This window comes from Momordica charantia, unplaced genomic scaffold, assembly GCF_013281855.1.
Source record: "Momordica charantia cultivar OHB3-1 unplaced genomic scaffold, Mcharantia_2.0 BLBB01000179.1, whole genome shotgun sequence".
NCBI classification, from domain to species: domain Eukaryota; kingdom Viridiplantae; phylum Streptophyta; class Magnoliopsida; order Cucurbitales; family Cucurbitaceae; genus Momordica; species Momordica charantia.
This window is the reverse complement of record NW_028275335.1, coordinates 46,036-73,391: the sequence shown is the minus strand read 5'-3', so window position 1 is coordinate 73,391 and position 27,356 is coordinate 46,036. Positions and strand designations below refer to the sequence as shown.

The window sequence follows — 27,356 nt, the reverse complement described above, 5'->3', positions numbered from 1 at the left end:
TGGGGAATGGCTTGCAAAGGACGAGTCAGGTCGTTCCTTCTTTGACGTTCCCACTAGGTTTGGGAACCTACGTACGGAGTAGTTCTTACTTTTTGTGATTTTCTTTCCTGTCATTCAGGTCTAACTCGGATCTTGTCTTCGTGCAGTTTCAATCCGACTAGTCCCCGAGCTTACGCAAGCCTCCTTCGACACGCTGAAATATTACAAGGAGCATTTTCCGAGGGGTAGGAAGGTCGGAACCTTGGTGACCGACAAGCTGCTGCTTGAGTCCGGGCTGCTAGATTACAATCCCGCAGTTCGTCCCATTGAATCCTCAAGGCCGAACTTTGAACTTGGTATGCCGAGCTTGCTTCCCTCCTTTTTCCTCTAACCTCGTGTTGACCTCTGTTTTTATTTTGCAGCCATGGTTTGCGGATTTGCAAGCAACGTGAAGCGCAAGTCCAAGGGCCGAGCCAATGCTCTTGAGGCCGCCCAGAGTTCGAAACCTGCCACCCCTGCTGTGGTAGGGCCAGCCTCGGAAGATCCAGCCCCAGTGATCGAGCTGGAGTCTTCTGGGGGTCCTTCGAGGGGGAAGCGCCCCAGGGATCAGACCGAGGCGGTGGACGTCTCGCCCTTGGGCGAGGAGGTGAGGGAGGAAGTCCCTCTGAAGCGAAGGAGGAAGAAGAAGAAGACCACCTCCCCCTTGGAGGTCGGAGCTCGTGGGGCCTTGCTTGCGAGCTTCACAGATCGGGTGGACGATCCTGAGGCCAGGATGGGCGGGACGTCCAATGTGACGACACGGTTTAGAGTTGAGCCATCAAGTTCTGGGGTGCGGGACCAGGTGTCCCGCATCTCGGCCGCAAGTTTGGATCGCTGCCTAAGGAGGGCGTCCAAATTTGTAAGTGACCCGGGGTCCGTTCTGTAGAGGACCATCGACTATGCCGCTGAGGTAAGATTGGTGTTTTTGCTCAATTTACGTAACAGGTAGCTCGGTCTAACTTCTTATTTGTACCTTTTCTCAGGCGTTCGTTGCTTCCATTCAATCGGCTCTGGCCGTGAAGGCCGAGCTGGATGGGAGGGAAGTTCTGGCAGCGAGGGAGAAAGAGGAGTTCTCTGCTGCCTTGGAGGCTGCTTCCTCCGCCATGAAGGATGAGCTGCTGCAGGCTCACTCTGAGGTGGAAATTTTGAAGGCCGAGGTGGAGACCAAGGCCGAGCTGCTGAAGAAGGAAGAAGACAGACGCAAGGCCCAGCTCCGAGCTGCCCATGCTATCACCAGGGGCTTGGAGAAGGAGAAGTTCCAACTCCTGAAGGAGAAGAACGACATGCTCCAGGCGCTTGAAGCGAAGGATGAGGAGCTGAAGCACGCGACTGCCGAGCTGGAGACGGCGAATGAGCGTCTCAGCAATGGAGCCCTATTGGAGGAATCGTTTAGGCAACATCCTGACTTCGATGGATTTGCCAAAGACTTCTCTGACGCGGGCTTCAAGTTCCTCATGAAGGGCATCGCTTCCGACATGCCTGACCTTCAGATCGATCTCAGTAGTCTGAAAAAGAGGTATGCCGAGCAGTGGGCGTCTGGGCCTGGCGGCAGCCCTGGCTCCCAAGCGTTGGTGGATAAGTATGTCAGAGATCTGGACTCTGACTACTCCGATCTTGAAGAGGACCAGGTCGGCACCACTCAGGAGGGCGCTTCTCAAGCAGGCTCTTAGGCGACCACCCTTCAAGAGGCTTTTCGCTGTCTTTCCTCTCTTCTCTTTTTTTTTTTGTAAGTGACAGGGCAGAGCTGCGAGGTCTATAAGCCTTGGCTCTGCTCTCCATTCAATAAAGAAGCTCCCATTTGTTTTTACTTTGTTGTTGGCAACATCTTTCCTTTCTTTGCTTTTTCTTTGAACTGCAGCCAATGTCACCTCGCACCTCTTACTTTTGAGGTCGCGCCTTCAATTAAAATAATTTGAATGTTTGAATTTGAATCTCTGTCTAGCATTCAATGCATTGCACCAACTCTGGATTTTTTAACATCGCACCCTTAACTTAAAAACGTCAAAAGGCTAAAATCCTAAGTCCGTAGCCATCCTTCATATCGTACATCATACCCTCAGGTTCAGAGGCTTGATCATTTTGAACTTTTCACATCGTCCCTTTACCTTGAAGGTTTGAATTTTAAGTTCATCGGTGGTTTTGGCATCGCACCTCGTACCCTTAGGTTTTGGAGGATTGAATTTTAACCGACTGCTGGAATGTGATCGCGTGGGAGTCTGTGGCCCCCATTTAATTTCTGGTCGAACTCGGAATCATGAAATTAAATCATCACATTTATTCCGATCATAATTCTTTTGAAACAGTTCTTACAGATCCATTGAAAACCCTTTTAACATTTCAAGGATAATAACGCTTCAGGTGCTCCGCGTTCCACGGATGCGCGAGGACGTCTCCTTTCAGATCGGCCAATACGTACGTCCCAGGTCGGACTATGCCCTTGACCTCAAACGGGCCCTCCCAGGTCGGATCAAGGGCACCCACATGGGTTTAGACCCTCCTTAAGACCAGATGTCCGACCTGAAAGGTCCGAGGTCGAACGCGGGCGTTGTAATGTCTGGCCATTCTGCCCTGATATTCCGCCAGGCGTAGCTGGGCCATTGCTCTTCTTTCTTCCAACAAGTCGAGGTTGAGGAGCAGCTCTCCCTCATTTGCCGTAGGCTCGTAATGCTCTACTCTGTCAGATGGCATGCCGATCTCAACCGGGACTACAGCTTCGGAGCCGAAGGCCAGGGAGAACGGGGTCTCACCCGTCGATTCTCTTTGGGTGGTCCGGTACGACCATAGAACCTCTGGTAGCTCCTCGGTCCACCTGCCTTTCTTGGAGTCCAGTCTAAGTTTGATGCCTCGCTTGATGATCTTGTTGACTGCCTCCACCTGCCCATTTGCTTGCGGATGTGCGGGGGACGAGCTAAGGTGACTTATGCCAAGCTTGCTGCAAAAGTCTTTGAACTTGGCGTTGTCAAACTGCTTCCCATTGTCTATCACAATGGCCTGCGGTATACCAAAGCGACATATGATATTTGTCCATACGAAGGACGTGACTCTGGATTCCATTATGTAGGAGAGCGACTCGGCCTCGGCCCACTTTGTGAAGTAATCCACAGCAACCACAGCGAACTTGGTCTGGCCCTTGCCCAAAGGGAAAGGACCAATTATGTCTACCCCCCACTGCGCGAATGGCCACGGGGTCGAGATGGGGGTGAGCAGCTCGGGAGGTTGGTGGATTATGGTTCCGTAGCGTTGACAATTGTCGCAAGTTCTAACGAACGTCTTGGCGTCCTGGCTGAGGGTCGGCCAATAGTATCCTTGTCGGATCACTTTGGCTGACAGCGACCGGGCGCCTGAGTGATTGCCGCACACTCCTTCGTGGATTTCTCTGAGGACGTACAGGCCCTCTTCAGGGGTTAGGCATCTGAATAGAGACAGGGAAAAGCCGCGTCGGTACAATGCTCCACCTCGGACCACGAACCGAGCTGCTCGCCTTGCCAACTTTCTGCGCTCCTTGGGGTCTTGTGGTGAATTGCCCCTAATGAAGTCCGCAATCGGGTCCATCCATGAGGACTCTGGAGCGTCGATCTCCATCAGATCTGGCTCTGAGATCGAGGGATTATCTAAGATCTCGACGGGGACTGACTTGGCCAGGTCGGTCTCGTACGCTGATGCTAACTTGGCCAAGGCGTCGGCATTAGAATTTTCTGCTCGGGGAACCCGGCTTACTTCGTAAGTTCGAAACTGGGCGAGGTACGATCTGACCTTGCCCAAATACTTCTCCATTCGGGAGTCTTTGGCTTGGTACTCTTCCTTGATCTGGCTCACAACCAGCTGGGAGTCGCTGAAGATCTTAACACAAGAGGCCCCCAATGCTCTGGCGATTCGTAGACCGGCAATAAATGCTTCATATTTAGCCTCGTTATTGGAAGTCCGGAAGCCGAACCGCAAGGCATACTCAAATCGCTCGCCTCCTGGTCCGAGCAAGAGGACCCCGGCCCCGCACCCCTTTTCATTGGAGGATCCGTCGACATAGATTGTCCACGGTAGGTTGGACTCGCTCAGCTCGGAAGGTGGTGTGAGCTCAGCTATGAAATCTGCCACTGCTTGCCCTTTCAACGCAGCTCTAGGTTCGAAGGATGTCGTATTCACTTAGCTCCATTGCCCATTTCATCAGGCGTCCAGAAGCTTCTGGCTTATGGAAAATGTTTTTTAGGGGCAAGTTAGTGAGCACCACCACAGTATGGGCTTGGAAGTATGGTCTAAGCCGTCGAGCCGAGGTGACTAAAGCAAGAGCCAACTTTTCCATTTGAGGGTATCTGGTCTCGGCTTCGGTCATAGCCTTGCTGGTGTAGTAGACCAGATTTTGCCGCGCTTCCTCTTGCCTGATTAGGGCCGAGCTGATGGCGCTGTCAGACACTGCTAAGTACAATTGGAGCTTGTCCCCCGGCATGGGTTTGGCGAGCAAAGGTGCCGAACAGAGGTAGCTTTTCAACTGCTGAAATGCTTGCTCGCACTCCGCTGTCCATTCAAACGGCCCTTTCCTCTGTAGAACTTTGAAGAAAGCAAGGCACTTATCTGTCGATCTTGAAACAAACCGGTTCAGGGCCGCAATCCTGCCATTGAGGCATTGAAGTTGCTTCAGCGTCTTAGGTGCCTCCATCTCGAGCACGACTTTAATCTTTTCAGGGTTGGCCTCGATTCCCCGGTTGTTCACCATGAAGCCAAGGAATTTTCCCGAAGAGACTCCAAAGGCACATTTAGCTGGGTTGAGCTTCATTTGATATGTCCTCAGAACCTCGAAGGCTTCGGTCAGATCGGAGAGATGCGACTTAGACTGCTTGCTCTTGACAAGAATTTCGTCCACATACACTTCCATATTCCGGCCGATCTGCTTGGCGAACATTTTGTTCACCATTCTCTGGTAGGTCGCTCCTGCGTTCTTTAACCCGTAGGGCATGACCTTGTAACAGTACAGACCTTGGTCTGTTATGAATGCGGTATGACCTTGATCTGGGACATGCATCTTGATTTGGTTGTACCCAGAGTAGGCGTCCATGAAGGTAAGCAGTTCGTGCCCGGCTGTGGCGTCCACGAGCTGATCAATCCTCGGCAGTGGGAAGCAATCTTTCGGGCATGCCTTATTTAAGTTCATGAAATCTACGCACATTCTCCACTTTCCGTTAGATTTTTTAACTAATACTACATTGGAGAGCCACTCGGGATACAAAATTTCTCTTATGTATTCAGCTTTCAAAAGTTTGCTAACCTCCTCAACAATTACATCACTCCGCTCCTTGTTTATAGGTCTTCTTTTTTGCTTTACAGGTCGGAATGACGGATCTATGCTGAGGCGATGCGTCATAATTTTCGGGTCAATGCCAGGCATGTCCTCATGGGACCACGCAAAGACATCCGAGTTGGATCTGAGGAAGTGGATTAGCTCCTCTCTGTCGGTGGCCCCCAGCTTGGTTCCTATGCTGACTTGCTTCTCGAGACTAAGCAGAGGAACAAGCTCGAGCTCCTCAGTGGGTGCGGCAAACTCCCTCCTCAGTGGGTGCGGATACTTCAAAACTTGATGGAGCGTTGAGGGAATGGCCCGAAATGAGTGGATGATGGGTCTCCCAAAGATGGCGTTATAGGCCGATCTACCATCAATCACCACGAACTCGGCCATTTGGGTGACCCGAGTTCGGTCCTGCCCAAGCGTGACCGGCAAGTCGATGCAACCCTCTGGGATGACCGATTCTCCAGAGAATCCAACCAGCGGTGTTGGGCTTTTCTTCAATTGCGACCTCGTCCATCCCAGGGCGAGGTAGGTCGGTAAGGACAGGATGTTAGCAGATGCGCCTCCGTCTACCAGCACCCTCCTGACCACCACTTGATCAATCAAGGGAGCGATCACAAGTGCATCATTGTGGGGCAGGTGGACCTCCTTCAAGTCTGCACCGTCGAAGGTGATTGAGCAGGTCGGCCTCTGCTCCCTGATGATGCACACCTCGCGCCTGGCTGCACGAGCTAACTCCTTTCTTTTATGTCCGGACTGACCCCCGCTTGGCCCTCCGAAAATGGTATTGATGACCGCAGGTCGGTCAGTGCGTCGGGGCGGCGTCCTCGAACGCTTCCGCTCTTCCTTTTTCTCTACCGAGCTGGTCCTGGGCTTTCCCACAAATTTCTTGAAGTAGCCATCTTGAATTAGATCCTCAATTTGGCGTTTCAACTCCCAGCAGTCCGACGTGTTATGGCCGTGCTCCCGATGGAAGCGGCAATACTTGTCCTTGCTGCGCCTCTCCGGGGCTCCCCGAAGCTTCTCAGGACGTTTGAGTAGTTTTTCCATTCCAGACTCCTCGATGTTCGTTAGGATCTCGGAAATTGGAATTGTGGTCGGGGTGAAGCGTTCGTAAGGTCGGCCCCTGGTAGGTCCGTTCTCCGCCCTCCGATACTCAGCTCGGCCGCTGGAAAAGGATCCCTTGTCCTTGGACTTGGGATCTGCCTTTTCTATATCTTTTCCACTTCTGCCCCGGCCGATCTTGCGTTCTGGTCGGTCGGTTTTGGTGCGGAGGAGCTCCTGTCCATTGACTGAGCGTTTTGCTGAACGCACGCACTAAGCGTGGTAACAATTATATAGATGCAAGCGCACACCTGTCAAAGTAATATAAAATGGATGGAGTATCCAAGTATCGATCCTCAAGGACTTCTAAATAATTTCCAAACTCTAAAGTTTTAAAGAATAGTGAATGTTGGAATGAGTGATTCTTGTAAAATGGGAAGTGGTCACAAATAATGGGTTTGGATTTGGGATTTGGACTTATAATGATAAAACCTAGCCCGAATTACTTCAAGTTAGCCAACAAAGAATCAAAGACATGCTAAGGATAATATGCATTTTACTTTAGAAACCAACGACTACGCTTCTCACTTGACTTATGTCTAAGCAAGTTCAAAGTCCTAAGACATTCCCTAATATGTCTATTATGAGAGATATCTTAGTTTTAGGATGGAAATAGTCGCAACCTCGGGTTAAGGTCCTATGTCTAGGCTACTTAAGCGGAACCCTTATGTCTAAGGCGCTCCTCTCCTCGGTTTAACCACTCAACAATGCAAATAAGCAACCTTTTCAGTATTGACTTGTTAAGACTTACAGTGGCCTTCTCTAAATCCTAACTTTTTGGGAAAACATGTTGAGCAATGAATGGGAAGCAAAAACACTACTTCTTAGCAACCCTTTTTAGACATAAAAGGCTAACTATCCATAACCGGGCTAGAGACGGGAATTTAGAAAGACATATTGAAGAAAATACAGCAAGTAAACTGGTTGAATGTGGAATGCATGTGTGAAAAACAAAAGTTAACTAACGGAGAGTTTTTATCGGGATTGAGAGCTTCGCCCTTCTCTTTCAAGCAAGGGGGAGTGTCACGTGCTCTTTCCTCCAATAACACAACTCTCTTAACTAAAAATAAAGTAAAGGCAAAGGGAAGATAAGCAAAGTGCTGGATTTTTATATATTTGAATAAGTAGAAAATGACTAAGTACAAATGGAAACAAAACAAGCTCAATAAAGGAATGTAAAGTGCTCGGGATTTAAAAACCAAAAGTAACTAATGAAAGCAACTCAAAAGTACTTAGAAAGCAACAAAGAAACACTAAAAATGATCAAGAGAAGGAAGCAAGGCTTGATGATTTTGGTGGAGAAGTTGCTGGAATTTATAGCTGTGCAGAATTGGTTAGGTAGGTCCTAAAACGATGGTGAATCACCCATTTCCAACTCTTTTGACTGACCAAATCGTGCTCAAACTGATAGTGGAACACTTCTTCTACACGTATGCATCGGTTGGAACCATCAAAACGCATTGGAAGACGCGTTTCATTAAGGGCAAAGTTGGAAGAAAACCAGTTTTTCTGCAGGCTTCCCAGGCGCCTGGCGCCTCCCATGTAGGTTTTTCCGTCTTTTTGCTTCTTTTGATTAATTTGCACTTCCAAATGGTCCTAAAATGTCATAAATACAATATAAGCCAACCACAAACCATAATATATGAATTTTGCATGAATTGGAACTCAAACGATCGAGAAAAATCCGAAACAAAGTTGAAACATTGTAAAAATAGCATCTAAAACCTTCTTTTTACTCATGTAAACAAGCGTAATCACACCCCCAAACTTAACTTTTTGCTTGTCCTCAAGCAAAACTTAGCAACTTTAATCAGCTTTCTAACACATGGACAAGGAAAAGCAAAAGCAACCGAGATGTTCAATCATAAATTGTCTCAGGGAAAAGATGTCAAAGCCTACCATTCTATTGCCTTTGTAAACTTAGTCACTATAAACCAAGTTTGAAATGATAAAAACTTTTTCTTTCAAAATCTTTTTTCTCTTTCAAAAACAGAAAACGTTTTCAAATACCCCTAAGGAATCTGCACACTCCCTCCTTACACTAAGACTTTTACATCTGAAAGACCGGCTACTAGCCCCTGAGGTTTTCACACACTAACATCGGTTCCAACCACAGCTACTCGTAGAAAGACTCTGAACTAACAGCTAGGTCATAAAACGACGACAATGAGAAACACGAAGTCACTTATCACCATCTTTACTGCTATTTTCAAAGTCAACACCCAACCTAAAACTAAATGGGTGTCTACAGTAGGACTCGGGAATCATAAATACATTTTCTTTAACTCTCATTGTTTTTACCACTCTTTTCTTTCTAACCCAAGTCTTTTCCCCACTCTTATTTTCTCTCAACAAGACTCTTTTTACTCTTTTGCAACTTTTTTTTTCTTTCTTTCTTTCGTTTTTATTTTTTTAGCTAAGTGCTTTTTCAACATTTTCTTTCTTTCCAACTGACTCTTTTTCAAAAGAAAATAGCATGATTTTTTAAATATAAATAACACCTTATCTTTCTGAAACAACGACTGACACAACGACTGTCCCCCCCAAACTTAAGAGAGACAGTGTCCTCACTGGGAAAAGACTTTTGCATCGGATGAAAAAGGCTTAACAGTAAAAAGGACAAGGACTTCCTATATAGGGGCAAAGAAAAAGCTTAAAGTCTGTAAAGATCAAAAAGACATAAAAGAAAATGAGTTTATCACATAAACAAAGGAAATAGCTCAAAGCTTAGTCAGGCATAGAACCGAAAACTCAACAATCTCTTATAATCATCATCGACATGAAATCACATGCACAGCACAGATGCTTCAAAATAGGCATGTGAAAAGCTAAACTAAGGTTAAGTGAAGGCATACTTTAAGTGATCAGAAGATAAACGATACTAATTTATTCATGCTTCAACTGAGCTCGAAACATAATCAATACAAAAAAAACATGCGTAGTAATGCTAGAATATGCAACTACGTCATTAACCAAAAGAATAAAACACAAAAAATAGCAAAGAAGGAACCTCCCCTTCATGAAGTCGGAGGTTGTGGACTAGGATCAGTGTCAGTACTGGGAGATGGATGACCAAGGATAGCAGCTAGCGCTGGAGGCCATGAAGGTAAAACCGCAAAATCCAATGAAGCCCTTAAGTTGTAGATATGTTGCACGACTTCTCGAATCTGATCTCGCAGCTGTTGGTTCTCCTCTCGAAGACGACGGATCTCCGATGTAGGAGACATCCCAGTACCTTCCCTTCTTTGTAACGCATGGGCGATAATACACCGAATATTCTTCTCTTCCACAATTGGGGCATCTCTCTTAATTTGATCCTCAGGGAGCTATACACCTTGTCGCAAGCATAAAGAAGTGACCAAACGTGGGTGATAAAGCTTACCACGTGTTCGGTGGGCACACTCATGGATACTAGTATTGATCAATTCTCCATAATTCACATCTATGCCCTTTAGCATGGCATAAACCAGCAGTGCCCTATCCTGAGTGACATGCTCATCATGCTCCGTTGGCAGAATTCTGTTTTTGACTATGTATAACCATCCTGCAGCAGTTAGGGAAACATCCTCGGGTTTCAGTCGTACCTTGCCATGAGTAGTCAAATCCCAAGTGGCAGAGGGCTTCCCAACACATTCTAAAGCCTCATCAAGCTGTGCTAGAGTCGGAGTCACTAACATCTTATTGCCCACAGCATCTCTGATATTCTTAATGTTAAAGGTGTAGTTGATCTGAGTGGCATCAAACCGTATTTCCTTCCCGCGCACTATGGCTATATGTGACTGGGGATGGACAGCAGCATAGAACTCTCTGACTAACTCCAAAGCCTCACATTGTATGGCCTGAATGAGTGGTCTCCACTCTTTGTCTCTAGCGGTCTCCCTCCAATCATCAGGCACATCTCCTAGAGTGAGATCGAATCCCAATTATGTCATAATCTTACGGGATTTCATTAATGAAGTTCGAGTGGCTAAATTTGCCGCGTTCCATTTCGTCTCGACCTCCTCTCCCTCAGACAAGTCTAGTTCAATTGTATCAACTGGCCCAGGTGCCACTACCTTTTTATTAGCTTCAGCTGCTTTAGCTTTCGCAGCTCTCGTTTTAGGTTCATTCATGGGCACTGTCGGCTTCTTAGCCTGAACTGCACGACGTTTTGAACTCTTTCTCTCTCGCCTCTTGTATTAGAACATTTCCCTTATCGTCTGCGTGTCCTCAAGATCTTCTTCGCTGGTAGGTTCTTGAGTACTATTCTCCCCAACCTTGGATCTACCTGTATCACACCCAAGCGGGTTAACTGTATTAGAAGGAATAGTGTGAGCATCCCTTACCCCTGGTAGAGTGGCCATCGGTGTGACATACTCATCCGTTGCCAACGGAGTAGATCCAGTTGCCCCAGTAGGCAACTCTTGGTGACTACAAAACGCTCCTTCTGTAGGTGTATCCAATGGGGAAGGTTCCTGAGTATCTGTTCTCACCACTTCATTCTCAGTATCCTCTGTTTCCGGCATATTTGAACAATGTCCTCGTGAAACCAGTAGAAAATCATCATTACCATCTTCCGGTGTAATAATCAATGGAGATGAATAAAACTGCTCCTCGTCCCTGTTCTCCATAGATGAATCCTTAGGTGTCAGACGCCTACTACTCCCATCTTCCTCAATTTCTGGGTCTATCATCACCTCCTTGCCCTTCCTCTTTTGCCCTATCGAAACCCCGGGCTCTAGCCTATGGCTATGGCTCTTCTCTTGCTCTCCTCCATGCTCATCTCCTGCATCCATTGGCATATTGGTTGGGGTTGGCATCCTAGGAGGCTCTAAGGGTTTTAGTTGTCCCATGTTGAAGGTACTCGATATGTTAGGGTTCAATTGGGGTGCTTGAGGTCCTCTTTCTAGGAATGGAAGTTGAGGTGGTGGGGAAACTCTATGTGAAATCATACCATAATTATGTGAAGGTACCCAATGACCCATTCCATAGTAAGGTGGAAGGCTAGGAAATAGAGTAGATGGGTTTGGCATTCCATAAGGATGAACACTAGCTGGAATTTGCATTTGGGACAAGGGAAAATCCAACCTTTTTTTTATCTTTTAAGAAAGCTCTCTATTTTCTTTTAAAAACTCCTAAATTTGATTAAAAACTAAAAATGATCACACCCTTCTTTATTCCAAGTCAAAACTAACTTCCAGAATTAAAATCACAATTTTTCGAATTTGTGGATCGGGCCAAGGCGCTAGGCGCCTTGCCTAAAAAAAATTCGAATTTTCTAAAATTTCGCTCAAGTAATTTTTTAACACCTTAATCTCAGCCTAAACAACCTAACTACAATTAAAAACAAGTGAAATTCAAAAAGACAATAAGGAAAAGTACTCCTAACTAATTTACACAAAAAACCTTCAAAAGAAATTTTCAATTAAACAAGGAAGGAAAAGTTTTTTTTTTCAAACTCTTAACTTCGTGAAAGTTTGATAGAGGTATTCCCTCTATCTATTTCTTCTCCAAAATATTTTTTGACACGTTCGTCATTAACTTTAAAAATGTTACCTTTAAAAGCTTCGAGTTCAATGGCACCGTGAGGGAAAATTTTTGAAATTTTAAATGGTCCAGACCACCTGGACTTTAGTTTTCCCGGAAATAATTTTAAACGAGAGTTGAAAAGTAAAACTAAGTCTCCTACTTGAAAAGATTTAGGCCTAAGCCTCTTATCATGCTATTGCTTAGTTTTTTCTTTAAAAATCTTTGCATTTTCGTATGAAAAATTCCAATGCTCCTCAAGTTCCATCAGTTGGAGCTTCCTTGATTCTCCTGCAGAAAATAAATCAAAGTTTAGTCTTTTTGTCGCCCAAAAAGCTTTATATTCTAACTCTAACGGTAAATGGCAAGCTTTACCAAAAAGCAACCTATATGGGGACATGCCGAGAGGAGTCTTGTATGCTGTCCTATATGCCCATAGAGAATCGTCCAGTTTTAAAGACCAATCTTTTCTATTTAAATTGACAGTTTTTTCAAAAATAGATTTGATTTCTCTATTAGACACCTCAGCTAACCCATTGGATTGGGGATGATAAGCTGTGGCTATCCTGTGACGGACATTATACTTAGACAACAAACTTCTTACCGCTCTATTCAAAAAATGAGTCCCCTCATCACTTATCAAACATCAAGGGTTTCCATAACGAGTGAAGATATGCTTTTGTAAAAATCGAACAACTACCCTAGCATCATTCGTGGGGGTAGCAACATCTTCTATCCACTTGGACACATAATCAACAGCTAGTAAAATATAATTCTTACCATACGAAGGAGGGAATGGGCCCATGAAATCAATACCCCATACATCAAAAATTTCAACTTCCAGAATGGGGTTCAGAGGCATCTCATTATGTTTAGAAATATTACCTGTCCTCTGACACTTATCACAAACCTGAGCGAAGCTATGTGCATCACGGAATAAAGTGGGCCAGAAGAACCCGCTTTGTAATACCTTCGCTGCGGTCTTTTGTCCAGCAAAATGCCCTCCATATGGAGACATATGACAAGTCTCCAAAATTGCTTTTTGCTCTTCCTCCGCTACACACCTGCGAAGGATTCCGTCAGGACCAAGTTTATACAAAAAAGGCTCATCCCACCTATAATATCTCACATCATGAAGAAAATTTTTTACCGGTTGTCGACTGAATTCATGAGGAATAATACGACTTACCAAGTAATTTGCAATGTCAGCATACCAAAGGACATTTTCAATGCGAAGTAATTGCTCATCAACGAATTGTTCTCAAATCTCTGCTTGACATTCCTGAAGTGGGGACTCGAGCCTAGACAAGTGGTCGGCTACTTGGTTCTCCGTTCCTTTATGGTCCCTTACTTCTATATCAAACTCTTGAAGTAGCAAAATCCATCGTATCAAACGTGGTTTTGCATCCTTCTTTGCAAATAAATACTTTAGAGCAGAATGATCAGTATAAACAATTACTTTTGTCCCTATCAAGTAAGACCTAAACTTATCAAAAGCAAACACAACTGCTAACAATTTTTTTCAGTAGTGGTGTAGTTTAGTTGTGCCCCCATTAAAGTCTTACTTGCATAATATACTGGATGTAAAAACATATCCCTTCTTTGACCTAACATGACCCCTAAAGCATAATCACTAGCATCGCACATAAGTTCAAAGGGTAACTCCCAGTTAGGTTCTATAATTATTGGAGCAGAGCTCAAAGCAATTTTTAAAGTTTCAAAAGCTGTCATGCAAGCATTATCAAATACGAATGGTCTATCATTTTCCAAAAGTTGACAAAGGGGTTTTGAAATCTTTGCAAAATCTTTTATAAAACGTCGATAGAAACCCCCATGACCTAAAAAACTTCTTATTCCTTTAACATTTGTGGGAGGTGGTAATTTTGAAATAACATCAATCTTAGCACGATCCACCTCAATCCTATTTTTCGAAATCTTATGGCCTAGAACTATCCCTTCTCGTACCATAAAATGACACTTCTCCCAATTTAAAACAAGATTTGTGTCCTCACATCTTTGTAAAACATTTTCTAAATTCAATAAACATTTATCAAAAGAATTTCCAAAAACTGAAAAGTCATCCATAAAAACCTCAAAAATATTTTCTACCATATCCGAAAAAATGGCCATCATACACCTTTGAAATGTCGCCGGTGCATTGCATAGACCGAACAACATACGCCTAAAGGCAAATGTCCCATACGGACAAGTAAACGTCGTCTTCTCCTGATCCTCCGGAGCGATGGTAATCTGGTTATATCCCGAATATCCGTCTAGGAAGCAGTAGAACTCCTTACCTACAAGACGATCCAACATTTGATAACAAACGGGAGTGGAAAATGATCTTTTTTCGTTACCTTGTTTAGTTTGCGATAGTCGATGCAAACTCTCCACCCGCTCACAGTCCGGGTTGATATAAGTTCATTCTCTTCGTTTACCACCACCGTCATCCTGCCTTTCTTTGGTACGCATTGTACTGGGCTCACCCAGCTACTATCAGATATAGGGTAGATGACTCCGGGGTCCAACCATTTCAAGATCTCTTTTCGAACAACCTTTTTCATTTTTGGATTCAAACGTCTCTGATTCTCTATTGAGTTGCTGGCACCTTCTCCAATAGGATCTTATGCATGCAGAATGCAGGGTTTATCCCTTGAATGTCGCAATGGTCCAACCAATGGCCTTCTTGTATTTTGCCAATACCTGTAACAATGAAAGCTCATTTTCAGTAGTTAAACTGGAAGAAATAATAACAGGGAAAGTTTCATTAACTCCAAGATAAGCATATTTCAAGTGAGAAGGTAAAAGCTTTTGTTCCAAAGTGGGTGGTTCCATAATGGATGGTTGCAATGTTTTGCACACTTCTGACTTTATATCCTCTTTTTCCTCTAGTGAATGCATCTCTTCAACTACTTCTGGACAATCAGTTTCTGCAGCCTCTAGTTCTTCCTCAATTCCTATAACTAAAAGATCATAGAACTCATCAAACGAAACAGGATTTGAAGTACTAATAGTTGAACATTCTTCTAAATCTCCTGGAAGTTTCATTGCATCCAACACATTAAATTTCACCTCCTCATTATTAACCTTCATTGGTATTCCTCCTTTTCGAACATTAAGCACTGTATCTCCTGTAGCTAGGAAGAGTCTACCTAAGATGATAGGTACATCCAAATCGGCCTCACAATCTAAGATGATGAAGTCTGCAGGGAAGATAAACTTATCTACCTGAACTAGAACATCTTCTATTTTTCCTTCAGGCTTCTTAATGGATCTATCTACTAATTGGAGGGTAACTGTAGTGGGTCTAGCTTCTCCTATGCCTAATTCTTTGAAAACAGATAGGGGCATTAGGTTAATTCTAGCACCTAGATCGCATAAATCTCTACCTAAATTTTTTCCTCCAATAGAAAAAGGGATGGTGAAACTGCCGGGATCTTTACATTTTATGGGCAAAGGGCTACCTACAGCTTCACTACTACACTTCGTCATAGCTACCATCTCTTGTTCACCTAACTTCTTTTTTCTAGATACAATATCCTTCAGGAACTTAGCATAATTTGGCATTTGTTCTAAGGCATCAACTAAAGAAATGTTTATGTTGAGTTGTTTGAGGATGTCTAAAAACTTTCTAAACTGAGTTTCTTGGTTTTTCTTGGCTAATCTTTGAGGGAAAGGAGGAATCGGGACAAAAGATGATTTTTTTTGTGGAGAGGCGTCAAGCGCCTCCCCCTCGCCCGAGATAGTTTTTTCTTTCTCTGCTTCACTAGGAGCATTTTGAATTGATGTGGAAGGTTTCTCTACCTCAACCGGCATCTTTGGTCCTTCTTAAGACAATCCACTTCTCAAAGTTACCGCCTTGCATTGCTCTTTTCCATCTCTTTTTGGAACTTCAGTATGCCCAGGAAAAGATCCTTGCAGTCTCACCTTCAATTCATTGGCAAGTTGTCCCATTTGAACTTCTAGGTTTCTCATTGCCACTGCTTGAGTTTGGATTGTGGCATTTTGGGATTGCATCAATGCATCATTGCGCGCCATGTACTCCTTAAACATGTTCTCAAGACTAGTATTGTTATTATGAGCTGGCTGCGATGGAGTTCTTTGGTTCTGATTATACTGTTGTGGTGGTGGTGGCATCTGTTGATTGCTTGAAAAAGTAGGAGGGACATAAGGCTGCTTATACTGCTGGTTCTGCCCTTGGATCGCTCCACTGGAACTTCCTTGACCTCCCCATGAAAAGTTGGGATGATGTCTCCACCCCGGATTGTACGTGTTTGAATAGGGGTTGAAGTTCCGATTATTCTCGTGACCTACATAATAAACAAAAGCTGGATTATGCGGACAATTCTCATAAACATGGTTATCACTACAATAACAACAAACAATTTCATTAATTTGGCAAACAAGAGAAGCATATTCTGGTTGCACCGGTGCAGTTGGTGCACCCTTCCTTTCTAGGGCCAACTCCTTGACCATTTGGTTCATCGTCACCATTTCCTTCTGCATTGAAGTTACAATGTCTAATGCCAACACTCCTACTGTGTCTTACTTCTTAGGGGCAGGTTTTGACCTTTGAAAACACCATAGCTCATTGTGGGATGCTAGGTCCTCCAAAATATCAACTATTTCGTTGAAGGTCTTCTTCGTGAAAGCTCGAATTGCGACGTTGTTGAGCATCATCTTAGTGTGGTGGTCCAAACCTCGGAAGAAGTGCTCGATTTGGATACATGCTGGTAATCCATGGTTCGGACACTTTTGCAGCAACTCCTTGAATCTTTCCAATGCGTCGTGCACTGGTTCACGGTCATATTGTCTAAAGGTGACAATCTTCTCCCTTATGTCAGCATGACGAGTAGGTGGGAAATACTTTGTAAGGAACTTCTCTACTAGCGAATCTCATGTTGTAATTGATCCTGGCAGGAACGAGTTGAGCCATGTTCTTGCCTGATCCTTAAGAGAAAATGGGAAAAGAGTTAACCTTAATGCATCATCAGTTATATTTGGAAATCTAAATGCACCAGCTATTTGAAGAAAAGTTTTGAGATGATCATGAGGATCTTCATGTTCACACCCCCCGAACTGTCCTAATGTCTGAAGCATTTGAAACATAAGCGGCTTCAGTTCAAAGTTGGCGGCTTCTAGAATGGGATTTAGGATGACAGAATCCAAATTCTGGAATGTTGTGGCAGCATATTCTCGCATGGCCACGTCTCTATTATCTGCCATCACGATATGATTGAACTCATTGTTTTGTTGTTGACTTGCCATATTTCCGTTAACAATTGGTGGATCTACAGGATTTTGTGGTGGAATCTCGTCCATAAAAGTAATGGTACTTTCACTCTCGCTTTCGAAATCTCTTTCTTCTTCTTTCTTTTTTTGCTTTTCTCTCTGTTTTCTGAGTCTCTGTTCTTTTCTCAACCTACGACAGGTTCTCTCAATTTCAGGATCAAATGGCAACAGAAATGAATCCGTGCTAATGCACTAATCAATGACCTTCATGGTTGGATATAAATCAAAATGTTTAAGAATAGAAATGACAATCACAAAAACCGATCACAAAAATTAATAAAAGACTAAAACAAATGATCCCCGGTAACGGCGCCAAAAACTTGTTTGGGATTTTGGATTCAAAATAAATGAGAGCGCAAGTGTACACCCGTCACAAGTAGTAAAAACGGAACGAGTATTCCGAGTATCGATCCTCAGGGACAAATGAAGTCTTTTTATAGGAAATGTTAATGATCAGTGACTTTGTAATTGAATTTGGGGTGACAAATAATAAGGATAACGTTGGTTTTGATATTTAAAAACTCAATGCAATAAACCCAACCCAGTTACTTCAAATTAGCTAAAAATACACAAACTTTTTCCAACTAGGCGCTAGGCACCTCTCATAAATTTTCTTCGGTTTTACTTCGCCATCTTCTTATGTCTAAGTGATTTTGAAGGTTTAAGTCCATTCCTAATATGTCTATTAGAAAAAAGAACTTAATTTAATAAAAAAACCAACTGTAACCTTAGGTCGAGGTCCTATGTCTAAGCTACTCGAGCGAAATCTTTATGTCTAAAGTATTCCTCTCTAAAGTTAAATCAGTAAAGTTGTGGAAACATATCAACCCTTTCAGTATTGATGCTTGGTAAAAACATTAATTGGCCAAATCAAGTTTCAACTTATGGAAACAACTTTAAGTGATAAAATAGGAGAAAAACGCCTTTTGCCTCGTTGGATTTTAAAAAACTTTAACTAACTATCCATAATCGGGCTTGGGGAAAATAAATTTAGCTCATGATGATAAAAGAAAAATAGAATTTTATGTTCATGGAAGTAGACGACATAATTAAAGGATGAGTAGAATTAAAACAAGCTGGAAATCGTGGAGTTGTAACCCGAATGACCCTAACCCGTTCTTTTTCAAGATTGGGGAGCAATACTTAGTCAATTCCACAAGGTTGTGTGATTACAACTTCGAAATGAGAGATACGAAAAGAAATGAATATCAAGAACTTGTTGGAATTTTAATTAAATAAAATCAAACTTACAATTCTAAAATAACAAGCTGGAAATAAAGGGTGAACTAGAAATTAACAAGGTTTAAAACAATAATAACTCAAAGACTAAAAGAGAAAACGTAAATAAGCTGAGAAGTAAATATCTAAAGCTGAAATGATCACTCCAGGATGATGAATGAAGAGAATGAATTGCTGAATTCATAGGGACTTCAAGGTGGTTAGGAGGTTGAGAGTTTTGTGGAGAGCCATTCATTTCAAACACCTTTTGGTTGGGTAGTTGTTGAATTGGCAACCTTTAATGTATGGACGACACATGGCAGAGCTTGGGAAGGCTTCAAATCACACCAAAACGTGCGTTTTACATTAAGGGCAATCTCAGGATTGGGGAAGGCGCCAAGCGCCTAGCTCGAAATTTTTCTGCACAAAAGTGTAATTTCCGTTAGAAATCAACTCTAAATGATGTAAAAACATCCTATGTGCATGTATAACCCAAGATAACTTAAAATGAAAAGTTTTGGATACTATACCAAGCTTACATCACGGTTTCCGAGTTTAAAACGTTAGAAAACAACACACATTTAGCTTATTTTTACCCTTATGAACAAGGGAAATCACCACCAGACTAATATTTTCTCTAGCGATAGAGCCTATAGCATTCGGGAACCGTGTAGCATTTGCACATACCGACTTATTGTACTTGTCGTCAGTTACAATTTTGATTATCCTCTTTGTTACCACTGCCTTGTCTAAGTCAACATAGCGAGTATGTATCCGTACACCCGATCGACCAGTGCTACCTGTAGAAAATAATCTGGTTAAGTCAATATTTATGAAGTACTAACACACCACAAAATAGTTGTGAAATACTAATGGGAGGCGTCTTCTTCGGGCCATCTCCAAACTCTTCATCTCTTTGTGCATCCTCAAATATATCATTGGCCAATTGTTGACTAGTTCCCGCCATACCTATGACTATATATGACTAAAAACATCATCAAGATGACAAAGTTAGGTTAAGTAGCAAAATACACATTTACATTACAAAAGTAACAACTGACTAACATTACATACTCAATCACTCTCTAACTCATTCGGTATAGAAGTTTCAACAAGACTTGAACTGCTAGCATTAGATATTTCAACGTCCTTGTCGTTTATAAACTCATCGTCCATGATTGATGGTGTACTTATATTTGCGTGTTCTTGAATGACTTATCGGTCCACAAACGTAGGATTAATGTCGTCTCTAAAACATGACTGATCTGTGATAGCTTCATCAACTCCAATACCACCTTCTACTTCCAAAGATTGTACTTCGTCATTCTTAGTGTCATCTACTTCTGGGACGTCTCGCAAGCGTTTAGTTTGAACTGTCTGCATCACTTTCCAATTTTTCCCCAATTTAGGGTTGTCCACGTGGAAAACTTGTTGAGCCTGACTAGCAAGAATAAACGGGTCACCCACATACCAATTGCGAGATGTTTTGATTGAGGTAAAGCCTAAATCAACTACTGTTTTTTTAGTCCACGTCGAACCACTTACACTTAAAAATGATGACACGTCTTCTCATACAATAGTCTAAGTCTAAAACCTCTGTCGAGACACCATAAAAATTATTGTCATCTTCTCCAGTTTCTCCTGGTACCCTTATACCACTGTTCTGTGTAACCCAATGTTTGTCGCACTGGATATTGTGAAAACGTATCCGATTCACAATGCATCCTCTATAACTGCACGCGTTGGAAGCCGGTCCCATTGCTAAAGAGTAAAGATCATCAGATATATTTCCACGCTCTCGTAGTTCCAAAACCTGTAAGTGTTTCTCAAAATGAACATGGCTCGTGATTAAAGCTCACTTTAGATAAAGTCCTGAAGTAGAAACTCTAAAATTAAACTTACATGAGATTTAAACAAATCGGGAAATTGTTGGTGGTGCTTCCTGTATAATACGGACGCGCTTACTACTTATAGTTGTAGTATTCTTAAATGTTGCCTATCTTTAAGAACAATATAGTGAGAAACATTATTAAAGTCAAACTATTCTCAAATGATATAATCATTGAGAAAAAACAGACTTGTGATAATCCTCTATCTCTAAGCAATTGTTCATTACATACCAGTGTACTGTTCTTTTTCTCATCCTTTGATAGTCTCCGCAAGGTTGGGGACCCCAATGGTCGTGCGCTCTGTCTAAATATTTCAAACTCCCCATAATTTTTATTCCTAGTGTCTGTATCATCGTTACATTCATCCCTATTATGTTTAGTTTCAATTCCCGTTTAAATATATTGAGCAGAAAGTGAGTGCTTCGTTCATTATGAAGGCTTATGCTATTGAACCCTCTAGATGAGCTTTGTTTCTAATGTATTGTTTCAAAGTCCACAAAGTTCTCTCGATAGGATATGTCCAACTGTAACTAATGGGACCCACTACTTTCGCTTCGTAAGGCAAATAAACATTAAGATGTACCATTACATCAAAAAAATACTAGTGGGAATATTTTCTCCAATTTACAAAGAATAAGTACTACATCAGCTTCCAAACGCTCTAAACCAGTGATGCATATTGTCTTCGCGCACAAGTCACGAAAAAATTTACATAGTTCAACAATAGATGTACTCACTTCTTTCAGTACAGATGCTTGAATACCGATAGGAATGATTCGTTGTAGTACAACATGATAATCGTGAGTTTATAAACCCCATATTTTTCCTTCTTCAACTTTGACACATCGAGATAAATTCGAAGCAAATCCATTAGGAAATTTTACCGACTTCAAAAACTTACAAAATTATATCTGATCTGTTCGTGTAAGGGTATACGCAGCTTGAGGTTTCAAAAACTTATCCCCCTATTTCTGTAAATGTAACTTTTTTTGGATTTTTAAATCTTGTAGATCCAAACGGGCGTTTGATATATCTTTAGATTTACTATCAATGCTTAACAAAGTGTCGACTAAACTGTCACACCCATTTTTTTCAATGTCCATCATATCTAGTTTATGCCTTATCAACAACTTTTACCAATATGGAAGATAAAAAAAATATACTCTTTTTCGTCCAATTGAGGTCTCGCTTTCGTTTTTTTTTTAGATTTGATGGGTGCTTTCCAAAAGGTGGAAAGTTCAAATAGGTTACCTCGTGAGGAATATCATCTCCATCCATTAAAGTCGGAAGAGGCCTACGTTCAACATTCCCATCATGATGTTTACTCATATGCCAACTGTGCATTTCTATAAGATAACGACGATGTCCCATTAAGGATATTTTACTACGTATTACGAATGACGATGTCTCTTCTTTACAAATAGGGCACGCTTGATAAATCATCATATGCAGGAAAGTTGTTGGTGGTCCATAACAAGGCTATATGCATTTTAAAATATTCCCCATCGAAACTATCATAGGTGCACACACCACTAGTTCACAACTCATTCAACTCTGCAATTAATGGTTGCAAGTACACGTGAATCTCTCTTCCAGGAGACTTCGATCCGGGTATAAGCAATGACATAAAAAAATAAGATTCTTTCATACACTTCCAGGGTGGCAAATTATATGAAATTAGTATAATCGGTCACACACTATATGAATGGTTCATGCTACTGGATGGATTGAATCCATATGAAGCTAATGCCAAACGAACGTTTCGTGGATCTAATGCAAATTGAGGGTATTCATGATCCAAATGCTTCCACCCGGTAGCATCAGTTGGATGTCGTAGCACCCCATCCGTTTCAACCTGTTTTTCCTTATGCCATCTCATTTCAGCTGCGATATGTTTTGATGCGTACAACTGCTTCACCTCAATATCAATGGAAAATGACGTAAGATCTTATGGGAGATCTTTATACTGTTACTACCAGACCAGTTTGTATCGAGACTCACCACATACTGGACACGTTTCCAAGTTGGAATATTCTTTCCAAAACAGTACACAATCGTATTTGCAAGCATGGATGGAATCGTATCCTAATCCTAATCCATGCAGTTTCCTCTTTGCTTCATAGAATGAACTAGGTGTGTTCGCCCCAGTTGGAAATGCTACCTTCAATAATTGGACTAACATATCTAATGATTTATTACTCCACTTATTAAGCACTTTGATATACATCAACTTGATCAAAAATTCCAAGGAGGTAACTTGTGTAGAACCAAGGTATAATTCTTGATTTGCTTTGTTCATCAAGTCCTCAAACTCATTCGAATTGTCCGTTTCAAAACCCTATGCCAGCATCTCATATGCAAAGTCTTCTATGTCTTCATCCTCTTCGATCATTGGACCTATCATTTTGTTCAGCATATCGAACACCTCATTTTCTTCTCTGGTAACATTACACTCTCTACTTAAGTCATCATGGCACGACGGTGTGTCACTTACATATCAATCTATGTTCAAAGGGTCTCCGTGATGTACCTATTGACTCTAAGTAGGAGATATCTCATAAATGAATAAGTGTTGTTCCACTACATCCAGTAGTTGCCATAATACATTTTGACATCTTTTGTACGGATATCTCGTTTTTCCCAACTCGTTAACATGAAATTTGGCAACTTCTATAAATTGTAAAACTCCTTCTACATACTCTCTTGAAAACCTCTCTTAGCTGAATCCTATCCATCTTCCAATTATACTTTTAAAACTAATTTGCGATGAAGTTTGAAGAACTTTTAAAGTTCAACCTTGTTGTAATTTGATAAAAAGTTTCATTAACTTTATCATAAACCTATGGACAACAACACACTACGAAACCATGTGGTGACCAACTTTTCCAATGAAAATAAATAATTCTTAATCTACCCATCAAGAAAAACAGATTGTGTAACATATAATATATAATGGAACAGAAAAAAACCTTTCGTTTTTGTTTCCAATTCAAATTTAAAAAGAAAAAAAGAGGGTTAGACAATATACTAATCACGAAACAATATACCAATATGCTTTCACAATATAGCAAATCTCACAAAACACGGTATGCTTTCATGAACACAACAAACCAAGAGTATAATTGTTAGTATAATCCATATACATATCCAACAGGTATAAAGAGATAAAACACACAATTTAAAACATGCAAATTCCTAACGCGCTACTAAGCTCGTTGAATGGTTCCTAAATTAAAGCAACCGGGTTAGAAACTAACTAAAACCACTTAAATTGAACTGAAACTAAAGTTAGGTAAGTCATTACCTATTAACTCACACTAAAAACACTTGGGTTAGGAGTGGGTCAATGCCAAAGGGGGTGGGTAACGCTAATTTGGGTCCGAATAGGAGTGGGTCAACGTTGAATCAATGCCGGAGGGGATGGATAACTCAACATAAGCTCCGATTAGGTGTGGGTAAGCACCAAATATTGCCGGAATGAATCTTTGCACCATGTTTTTATTAAATCGTCGGAATATTTATTGCATAACTTTGGTGTGTTTGAATTTATCTGTCCATATTTCCAACATTTTTTTGTAAAACGTCGAAGAAATTGAATATTTGCCGACATTCTGTAGAAAACGTCGGCAAAACTTATAACTGTCCCTATGATTTTATTTTTGTAGGGAGAAAATGACCCATGTTTTTAATAAAATGTGGGGATGAGTGATCTTCTCCCAACGTTTTACAAAAACGTTGGGAGAAGGAATCTTTGTCCCCACGTTTTTATTAAAACGTCGGAATATTTAGTACATAACTTTGGTGTGTTTGAATTTATCTATCCATATTCCCTACGTTTTTTGTAAAATGTCATAAGAAATCAAATATTTGCCAACATTATGTAGAAAACATTGTCAAATATAGACTTTTCCCTAACGTTTCTATAGTAACGTCAGCAAAACTTATAATTGTCCCTAAGATTTTATTTTTGTCGAGAGAAAATGACTTCTCCCGACGATATTTTTAACATTGGGAATAATTTCGTTGGGAAAACAATAAATTTTTGTAGTGTGCCCATACTATATTGTACATATCTCGTTGGCCTAGATTTTCTAGATGACTCTTGAACACTTTTGCCGTAAGAACCTTTCTGTAAACATATCAGCAATGTTATGGTCCGAAGCGATCTTCGTGACGATCATGTTCCCTCGTTGCACTATTTATTGTATCAAGTGATTCTTCCTCTCGATGTGCTTGCCTCTTTTGTGACTTCGAGGTTCTTTAGTATTTGCAACAGCACCATTGTTACCACAATAAAGTGTGATGAGCAAAGTAATGTTTGGAACTGTTGGGTTTGGTGTCCTTAGCTCGTGTATTTGTAATTTATGAACAAATTATTTATTCAATAACGAATTATCTTATTATTTCTTTGCGTTACTTGTATTCCAATAAACTAAGATCCAAGGTTATTTAATGTAACTGGAACAATATATATTTAATATACATGTATATATTTAATACACAATATATATTTTTTGATATATAGTATATATTCGATATACAAGTGGATAATGTTCCAGTAATAACCTAAATCGTTTATAGTACATGGACAAGGTTGGGTACCTTATCCTGATAACACTATGGATACGACCCACTTTATAATAGTTACAATCGACTTTATCCAGGTCGTTCATGTAGAGGCATGCGAGTGAGGGTAACCTATACAATGAGTTTTATAAGACTGGGCCGCGAAATTATTAATCATTGGCTCTAATACTGTTAGTCAATAGAGTGCTTGTTGGATCGGTATGACAACCCTAGAGAGGGGTGAATAGGGTTTAATTAAACTTTATAAACTTTTTACTACGGTGAGCCCAAGTTTAAACAAATAAGTAAACTTTTTAGGAACAATTAATTTTATCACAAATTAAACAATAAATTAGAAATACTAACACCCTAATTAATTTCACCACCCAAATAATTCAAATATAAACATTGAGCATAAATATGAATAACAAATTCGAACAATTAATTTTATGCAATTTGTAATAAAGAAAATTAATCGCAAAAATTAAATAGAGTAGAGTTAGAGAAAATGACACCGGAAATTTTATAGTGGTTCGGCAACAACCGGCATACTCCACTCCCCAAGCGCTTCTTGAGTATTCGATTAAGAAACTTTGACTCTTTCCACGGTAGGAGTCAAACCGGTATAAAACCTTCTTTTTTCGGGAGTAAGAAGAAACCCGATCCTTTCCACGGTTCAGGATCAAACCATTACAAATGCTCTTTTTAGGGCTCAAGAGCAACCCTTACAAAGGATATGAAATTTGAAAACAAACTTACAAACTCTCTCAAAGAGTGGGTATACAAATATTTGCTCACAAATTTGTAAGAAAAATTCTTACAAATAAAAGCCTTCAAATTGGCTAAAAGAAATAAAATTGGAAGCTCAAATATCTCTCAAATAAAAAATCTCCCTCAAGAATATAGAATAAAAATTAAAGCTTCGAAGAGAGATTAACAATGTAGAAATTTGAGAGAAAATTGGGAGACAATAAGTTGTGTAAAATGTTGAAGGAAGTGGGGTTTAAATAGGTGAGGAAAAGTTGAAAATAAATTTGAAATCGAAATTGAATTTGGGTCATTAGATCTTTAATGATTGAAAATCAAATGTTGAGATTTAATTGAATAAAATATTATATATGGATGTGTCAAACGATTATATATATATATAATATATAATATATATAATTTTTTTAAAACAAATATGCATTTAATGTGATGTGACATATATATATATTTTTACTTTTTATTTTTTTTTCTTTATTTTTTTAAGTTACCTTCAACGGTAACTTTGTTTTTTTTTTTAACACCATGCCACATGTCAACATTTTGTTGGACCACTTAGTTGATTCAGCCGCCACGTCATCCATCTCGGGTAATTTTTCTTCCAACTTTTTTCGATCATAATTTCTTCGTTTGAGCTTTGATTTTGGTAATTCAAAATTTGTTGGAATCATTGTATCGAGCTGTACGCTGTGGACACTTTAAAACACTAAAATTATCAATAAACAAAATATGTATTATCAATAAATCATATAATATTATTGAAGCTCATAATAAATTTATGTTTTATAACTATAATTCTTACACACCAAAAACAATTAATACTAAGTGTGTTTGTTATCATCAAAACATTAATTAACCGAGATTAAGGGCCAAAAAGCCAACAGTGTTATCTCATAGGATGACCAGGTAACTCGATCTTAATACTGAGCGAGTTATGATCTACTGCCTATAAGGGATCATCCTTTGATTTGTATGGGTGAGAGTGGCCCAGGTTGTCGTCTCAATAATCCTACCATTTTGGAGGCGAGACCGAGTGGGGATCTGGGAACATAAATATGCAAGATGGAATTCACTCATTCCCGACTTTAGGGAAGTAGATGAGTGTTCCCTTACATGCTGACTATGAGACTTGAACAAGGGACCCCACTCTTTAACTGGTCCGAGAGGGACTTCCGGTTATTGGCGAACCATAATCGGGTTGTTCATTAGAGGAGCAGTAGTATTTAAGGAGCAAATGTAACTCGAGGGTAAAACGGTAATTTGACCCAGCTAGAGTTATGAGAACTCGTGAAGGATTGACTTGCCGTTAATGGTTGTACATCCATAGACACAAAAATATTATGCAGTGAGAATAGTGCAGCTGTGAGTCTTTAGTGGAGTGACCCGCAGTTAACGAACGTTGATTAACTCAGATAATGAGTTTGACTTATTAATCTTGTATCGTTGGAGCTTCTGTAGATCCGTTAGGTCCCTTGTTAGCTCACAATGGGTAAAACGAGAATCAAGATTTTGAAGAATTTGAAATGTTCAAATTATATATCAGGGAATGTATATAATATATATTGTGAAACATTATATATAGTTTATTTTTTAATAAAGATTCAATAATTAAACTATATGTTATGAGAGAAATATTTGAATAGAATTCAAATAATTAATATAAATTGGATTCATATTAAAACTATAGGTTATACAAGAGATATGCATTAATTAAATTAATATAT

The 27,356-nt window shown here is 40.7% G+C and overlaps 1 protein-coding gene and 2 pseudogenes across 1 annotated transcript; all 3 read right to left on the bottom strand.

Annotated features, from left to right (window-relative positions):
- Positions 1-10,902, bottom strand: part of LOC148207148 (putative plant SNARE 11 pseudogene) — a 37,189-nt pseudogene extending 26,287 nt beyond the window's left edge.
- A 3,646-nt stretch (positions 10,903-14,548) lies between these two features.
- LOC111022971 (uncharacterized) lies at positions 14,549-15,718 on the bottom strand. Its single transcript, XM_088118497.1, has one exon. It carries the CDS (start codon positions 15,716-15,718, stop codon positions 14,549-14,551), a length of 1,170 nt encoding a protein of 389 aa, XP_087974623.1.
- A 3,909-nt stretch (positions 15,719-19,627) lies between these two features.
- Positions 19,628-21,404, bottom strand: LOC148207147 (uncharacterized; annotated as a pseudogene).
- Between the last annotated feature and the right edge of the window lie 5,952 nt (positions 21,405-27,356).